This window comes from Carlito syrichta, unplaced genomic scaffold, assembly GCF_000164805.1.
Source record: "Carlito syrichta isolate Samal-C Ts95f unplaced genomic scaffold, Tarsius_syrichta-2.0.1 Scaffold227292, whole genome shotgun sequence".
Taxonomy (NCBI): Eukaryota; Metazoa; Chordata; class Mammalia; order Primates; family Tarsiidae; genus Carlito; species Carlito syrichta.
Window position 1 is genome coordinate 19,096 of NW_007171388.1, and position 8,025 is coordinate 27,120.

At 39.2% G+C, this 8,025-nt stretch overlaps 1 protein-coding gene across 1 annotated transcript; it reads left to right on the forward strand.

Annotated features, from left to right (window-relative positions):
* Positions 1–735: 735 nt before the first annotated feature.
* SPINK1 (serine peptidase inhibitor, Kazal type 1) lies at positions 736–6,947 on the forward strand. Its single transcript, XM_008051717.1, has 4 exons — positions 736–820; positions 2,532–2,563; positions 3,959–4,065; positions 6,826–6,947. The coding sequence occupies exons 1-4, from the start codon at positions 766–768 to the stop codon at positions 6,869–6,871; spliced, it is 240 nt and encodes a 79-aa protein (XP_008049908.1). The 5' UTR covers positions 736–765; the 3' UTR covers positions 6,872–6,947.
* The last annotated feature ends 1,078 nt before the right edge of the window (positions 6,948–8,025 follow it).

Sequence of the window (8,025 nt, forward strand, 5' to 3'; positions counted from 1 at the left end):
ATATAAGCACCCCTGAAAAGGTGGTCTGAAACAAGCGTGATCAGTGCTACTCATCAGACATATCAAAACATGAGAAAGAATGGAGAATTGTCTCCTGACAACACATGCTGTACACTCAAGCAAAAGTGAGGAACCATTATTATTTCAATTTTCAGAGGAATAAAGCAAGGCTCAGCAAAAGTGAGTCAACTCTCCCAGAACATACAGCTGCCAAGCAGCCCCAGCCAGTACCGTCTAGCTCCAGAGTATACACTTTAAGGAGCTGAGTCCTCCCCCTCTCTTCCCTGCCCCTTCATCAGCTACTTTAGGCTTGGTGAATGGGTGACAGAAAAAGAGGGAAAAAAGAAACAAGAATAATAAGGGAAGAGAGGAAGTAAGAATGAAGGTCTTTCCACTATCTGTACCTGCTAATCTATTCAGAACTACATAGTAAAAGGGAGTTCGAGTTCACCTTACAGATGAGAACAGTGGGGCTTGAGAAGGGAAGGCCTTCCTCTAACCACCAGCACTGTTTTCCTGGCAAAACTTTGGTCTTGCATATTCAGGCCCATCTGGCTCCTTTCACCTTTCTTGCACAGATGGCATTCTCCAAATCTGGGGCCAGGCTATGACACAGAGTTAATCAATTACCAAGGAGACCTGTGACGCAGCATAGCAGGTGGGGCCCATGGCCGTTCCCTATAAGGTCCTGCCAGTCCCAACATTCTGAATAGTAGTGGCAAGTACCACGCAATTTTCAACAGACACTGGACACAGACTTCAGCCATGAAGGTGACAGCCATTTTTCTTCTCAGTGCCTTGGCCCTGTTTACTTTATCTGGTAAGTGTCATTGCAGAGTTTTCAAATTTGAGTGAAATGTTTTTGACCTGTTGCTTTGCTGAGCACATTACCTTCTGGACTGTTGACATGGTCTAGTCTTAGATAGATCTTTTGGTACCAATGAGATGAAATGAGATCTACACATGAGAACTACAGATAGAGGGATTTTTAGCATCATGTAAATAAAATAATTCTACTAGTGCAAACTGTACGAAGATAGGATAATTTTCCTCTGGTAACATGGCTGACCCTTTGCTAGGGATACAGTAGAGAAAAAAGGTGGAAGTATTTCAACCTTAAATATCCTTCTAATTCTGGTCAATTTACAAATTTTTAATTCTAATGTAATTACATAAATTAGATAGCAATGGCTTCTGGTTATTCAGAGTTTGGTTGATTAAAAAACTTAGTTTGGATCTGCAGAATGGCAAGAGGTAAAACCTACTGCTTGAGTGATGATGGACATATATCCTCAAACTACATCTTGACAATGTTGACAGTCAATCCTGAAGCCACAGAATCAAGATCAGTTCCCTTTTTACCATGAAAATGATGAACATTTTCAGCTTCATCTCTGACCTAGTGAAGAATCCTGGGCATAAACTCAGCACTTTGCTAAGAAGAGGAAGGATATTGTTTGTTGTATTTGCTGAATATTTGTGGGAGCAGTGGTCCCTTTCCCCTCCTTGTGCTTATTAGTTAATACAAATAGATGTCTGTGGTGATGAGCACCTGCTCATCCAGTTTTAGACTCAACTAGACTCTGAAATCCAATGGGCCCAACAACATCAAGTTCTGACTGTCCCTAGGGGTCTTTTTCTCCAAGGCTATAGATGCCTCACTACTTTCTGCCATGTTTAGATAAGAAGCACTACCTCCTTACCAACATCACTTCAGGAAGTGTTGATATTAAAATTAAATCCCACCAACATTTCCTCCTTTGGGTGCTATCAGATAGTTCCCCTCCCTTCAATAAACTCATCCACAGCTCCCATCCCCTACATGAAGGCAGCAAGACCCTTGCTGTTTTATGAGGGAATGTAGTGGCTATTGTGACCATCTGCAAATTCAAGAAGTATGAGCTGGACCTACAGTGAGTATAATGCAGCTGTAGAACTAGCTCTTTGGGAACTGGTAGTGAGTTGGCAAAAGAGGTCAATTTTTTACCATTACTTACAAAAGGGACTTAGGTGTAATTGCAAAAGTTAATTTTGCATCAGAAGACCTGGTTACTGCTACTAGTAACTTTAGTTTCACAGCTAGTTTTATGAACTCTCCATACCTTCCTCATACACTGAGACAAAGATACTTATGTTTCACTAACTTCAAGGTCAAAGTTCTAGTAAATAGTGTGATAATGTAATTGGTGTGATAAATACCTTCTAAAGCTATTTGCTCTGTGCATGATAACGTTTCTAGCAGTAAGTACACAATTTCCATTTTCAAGGAAATAGATCAGCCTTTCAACTGAAATACCAAATGAGATGCTTCGGTTATAATCCAATTTTTACTTCATTTTCTCCAAGTTTCAACAGGCAGAGAGTGGATGGAAGCCAGTCAGATGTCCTGGAAAGAGAACAGAAGTCAGCAGGGGTAGGGAGTGGAGAGAGCCAGCAGAAAAGTTGCAGTCTGCAATGAAAGAATCGGAGTAAAAGTGGATCTGGCCTCTCTCACTTAGTACCCAACTGAATTTGTCTGATTTATCTTCCAGGTAACACTAGGGCAGACTCCCCGGGAAGAAAGGTAAAGAGAACTTTGCAATGTCTTATTTCTCAGGCTGGATCTGTTTGATCCCATGAAAACATAGTCTGACTGTCACTTTCAGTTGAACCTGAAGTCAAGAGGAGGACGTTGCAAGCCAGGGAGGCTCAGCCTGTGAAAGGCAGACAGTGACAGCATTTCCCCCACAGACTTGGCTTGAAGGACAAGTGCACTGATGCTTAGACGAGTTCTGTGTAGTTGTATGGTGCTTACTGTGGAGGGGTTTCTATATATGCCAGCACTAACTGTAGCACACGTATTTGGAGTGGAAACCTTCTCACGCCCCCTCCAAGCAGCCTTTCCACCTTACAGCCAGTCTGTCTGACCATGTTGACCTGCAGATCTTCCAATCACCAAGGTACAGCCCTAATTTATAATGAACGACAGAAGTAATAAACTAGGTTCTCCCTCTAGAGAAATACACTAAATCTAACTTTTTCATGTAACGTCAGTACATTTAGAAACCAAAGAAAGTGTCCTCTTCTCATTGCATTCATATCTAGTGGAAGGCAGCAGATTAACCAAAAGTTCTTGAGTGAATAAATGATTGAATTTGTAATAAATATTGTGAAGATTAGGAACGAACCAGAGAGCCAAGGGGGGTGCCCTAGGTATGTGAGAGTGATTCTGAGCCATAAAGGGTAATAAATGTTAGCAAGACACGACTGGTAGGGATATGTGGCAGAGTGAAGTGGTCAGAGCAGAAGCTCAGGGACTGTAGGGACTGAGCTTGAATTCTGAGTCTGGGGATTACTGGGTTGTGTGTCCTTGGGTGACTTCTTCGCTTTGTATAATCATAATAAAAGATCGTCGTGGGGTTGAAATAGAACACCATATGAAAAGCACTTAAGACCACACCTGGCCTATAGCAGTCATTTGGTAATCATGAATTCTTACTGGGGTAGAATGCAAAGACTCCACGATTGGAAAACACCCAGTGCCTTCAAGTGCCTATGAGAAGGTCAGTGTGTAGGAACCATGGTGTGCAAGGAAGAGCATGTTCCAAGGTGTGGCTGACCTGAGAGAAGTTGGCACCTGCAGTGACTGTGAACTTGAACATGATCTCATTCATCTTATGTAAACCTCATGACAGCATTAGGGGATAGTTGGGGAAAGGATAATATTGTTCCCATTTTGTAGATAAGTTTCAGAGAGGCCCAAGGACTTAACCAATGTCAGGCAGCTTGGAAATAGCAGAAACATTACTTAAAACCAAGTTTTCTACTCAAGATATTAGATTCTTTCTCTTGGAACATGCAGTGTCATTCTCCCAATCCTAGTCATACCCTGGAGAAATTAAAATCACTTCAGAGTTTTTGCTATAAACTCAAAAAATGGAGAATAATGAGAAATGACTCTGTTAAATTCCATTTTTAGGCTAATTGTAATAATGAAGTGAATGGATGCAACAAGATATACAATCCTGTCTGTGGGACGGATGGAATCACTTATTCCAATGAGTGCATGCTATGTCTTGAAAATCAGTGAGTACAAATTTGAACTTCTTTTTAAAAAAGTTTAAGTTAATTATCTTCAAACTTTTATATATATTATCCCTCTAAATTCCCAGTCAATATACCTATAACATAACTCTTTCCATGAGAGAAACAAAACATCTGCTTTCTCCAAAAATAATTCTCTTTCTCTTTTTCTACTTTTGTATATATGGTATGATAATATGATTTTTTTTAAATCACTTGTAGGATTAAAAATCCACATTTTTGTAGCAAAACAGTAGACAGTTTGGATATTTAAAAGCTTATATACACAAAATACCTTCAACATTAAAAAATAATTCTTAGTGATTACAATGATTAGGTTTTCTACAGCCCTGAAATATGCAAATATAAAATGACTAGATTGTATTTTTGTAACATTTTTATTCATGGTTATGAAAGCCAACTTCAATAAAGCTTCATTTTCTGAAATGCTTATACGTAGGTGATAGGACACACAGAGAAATAGATTTTCTATCTCACTCAGCAATGGAACACTTTGCATCAAGCATGGTCCTGGTTCCCACTTTGCTTATGCTTATGCCTAAGAGATACGGGTCAGGAGCATAGACAAGTGATTCCTTGTAGCTTGGGGCAAATGTCAGGAAGTAAAGTGTAAGGCGTGAAGCAGAGACACAGATTTCTTCTTACTGAAAGGGTCAAGAAAGGATATGAAAAGAATGCCACTTAAATGGGGGTCTGAATTTTGACAGCATTGAAAGAGCATTTTAGGTTAAATAAAGGTGTGGAATGAACAAAACAAATACAAGGGATTCCACAAGTGACCTTAGTTCGTCTGGGATTGACTTGCTATTAAAGCCTTTGAGTCAGGTTCAATGAATGCATAAACTTCCATTATTCTACTGCACAAGTTCCCTTCCCTACCATACAAACCCTCTTCTTGGGCTGTTTTAAACCACTTCAGAAAATTTTCAGAGTTGAGCACAAGAATTATGGAAATAGGTCCCAAAGGTGAGAGATCTAATATCCTGAACTTTTAGATCCAAAACATTAACTGCTTTATGTTATATCTGTTTCTGCAATTAAGGTTTCTAAAAGGAATTTGAGGCCACTTGTTAAGTTTCTCATGACCTATGTTGTTGACATTAAGATCAAACATCCTATTTCCATCTAAGAGGAGAAGAAACAAGAGAATAGCCTTGAGACTTGGAAAATGTACAAGAACCACCCAATATTTAAAGTAAAATATTAGGAAAATATGAGCATGGGACTGGGACACCCTGTTCTCTTAGACTTTAAAACCTACTGGTCACTATTCACTTCCTGGTCACTATTCTTTCAAAAATATATACATATGGGAGAGACAATTGTATGCCAGAAAATGTAGCCTCTCTTTCTATATTTCTCAGATAAGAAAGTTTAGCTGTAGAGAGAAAATATGGCATTCTCAGATGCAACATACTTCTTAATGTACTATACTGCCTTTCTTTCTATGGTCCATTTGAATCCCAAATAAATCCATTATGTAGTAATTAAAGCCAGTCTCTGACCCTATTTGTCAGGTTTTAAGACAAGTAGCTAATACCAAACAAGGGCTTGTATATGGTAGTTTCTTTGGTCGTGATGTTCTTATTGCATATATTCAATAAAGACTTTTTCTATTTCTTCTATGTCATCTTAGGGAATCTATACTGGCAAATTATATTCTATAGACCAACACTGTTTGACAGAGCTTTCTTTAATGAAAAGAAAGTTAATTTCCCATATCCAATTTAGTTTTCCATATCTGTGCTGTCCCACACATAGCCACTGGCCACTACTAGTTACATGTGACTAGCACAACAGAGAAACCAAATATTTAATATTACTTAACCTTAACTAGTTTAACTTTGAATAGCTACATAAGGATAGTGAACATATTGAGACACAGTGAGCAACATAGCTATAGAAAGTTGAAGTCAGCTCTTGTGTACTCTGTTTAGGTGTTCATGCTTATGTATACTAACTGATCTGTGTCAGTTAATGATTATGGGGCAAGAAAGCATTGAAAACTCTTAAGATGAAGAGTCAATAAAGTCCAAATAAATGCATGTATAAAAGTGTATGGAAGCCAGACATCTTCTGTAATAGAGAAGCAGATTTTCATAAACTAGTATATTCAAGGAAAGGATGGTTGGAAAGTTGAGAGATCTAGAAACATTCTTATAAAAAACAATTACAGGGCTTTGAGATGTTTAGCTGAGAGAAGAGAAAACTGGTTTGAGAAAGGTGATGTGGGGCGAGCACAGAGGTTTTTATCTGGAAGGAAGGATGTTTAGAGCCAGCAGGAATCACATGGGATAAAGATGATTTACTTTTCTAAGACCTCACAGACATGAATACCCAGAGTTCTAAGATAGAAGCTCAATCAGCTGGAAGGTCCTGGGATCACCCATGCTAAGTGGACACCTGGTCACTGGGGCAGTGGCATCAGGAACACAAGAAGCAATGGTAGATTCGAGGTTAATTTCAGGGGTTTACTGTAACACCCCACTAGATATGTAAGCTCTGCAAGGGCAGGCATTTTTCCTTTTGTTGTATCCCTAGTGTATGTAATAGTAACCAGTAGCTAGTTGATGAATTAATGAACACATGAATGAATAAATCAAAGAGAAAGAAAAATGAAAATAAATCTTAAATCTCTCTATTTTAAATAAAGCTGACATTTTCCCTATTGTTTTTCTCCTGTAGTCACTTTTCTGTTAGCAAAATTTAAGCTGATTTTTTTTTTTTTATTTCTATACCCAGGAAGCGCCAGATTCCTGTCCTCATTCAAAAATCCGGGCCTTGCTGAGAACCAAGGTTCTGAAATCCCATAAGATCACCAGGCTGCCTGGCTGGCCTGATTGTTAAATAAATGCATTTGAATACACTCTGTTATTCTCATATGCTTTCTCCTGAAGGGTTTGTTTGTCTATACTGGGGATAGGGGACTTAGACAAGACTCCAGATAGACCAAGTTTTAGAAAATACAGCAATCCAGTAATTTCAGATAGGGTTCCCCTTACAATGCCTGATCCCATTTCATTTTTCTCACATCCTGAGGGCTCTGTGTCAGGAAACATGACTGCAATATTAAGTGACGGGGCACAGTTGATCTTAAACACACTTCATCCTGCAGAGAACTGGACTACTATTTTAAGGGATAAATGTTATAAATCTCTTAGTCTGGAAACATGTAGTTATCACATTTAGGTGATTATACTAATTCCTTTAAGTTTCCTTGGAATGTGAGATCCATTGTGCCTGGCACAGGTCTACACACACGGGCATTGAGTTGCCTGTCTGGTGGAAGAGAATCGAGACCTTGAATTTTTCTACATTTCTCAGAATGTAGATTTTAGGTCACACAAGATCTTCTCAAAAAAGTGTTTATGAAAATACAAAATACAAAAAAGGTACATGTTCTCAACAATGAAATACAAAATACAAAAAAAGGTACATGTTCTCAACAATGCTGTGAAGCAGTGTCGGGATTTCATCTTAATTCTTTCTTCTCTAGCAGAGGCAATTCTCCATTAGCTACCACAGTGAGTGGTCCTCAGATAGAACCCAGGGTTGTCCCTGGCACTCTGTGGTTAGATGGAGGCCTTCGACTGTGCTTAGACACTGCTGCACAGGGATGGTGGGTGTGTGCTGAGCTGACCATGGGGCAGGGCCTGATTCTGCATTAACTTCAGGAACAGTCTCTTCTACTATCAAACCATCCTCAAGAGAGAACCTCACAAGGAAAAGGGGGCTATAGGTGAGATAAACTGGTCACAGGGACATTGTACAGTTCATCTTGCTTTCTGTGTGAGCCACAATAACCCTGTAAGATCATCCTTATCACATAAGTAAACTTAGAAAAGTGAAGTCACCTGACTAATATCACCAGCAAAATGGCATTCAAGCTTTTAGTCCAGAGCTGACTCCAGCTCCAGTGCTTCTCCCCTGTAAACCTCAATG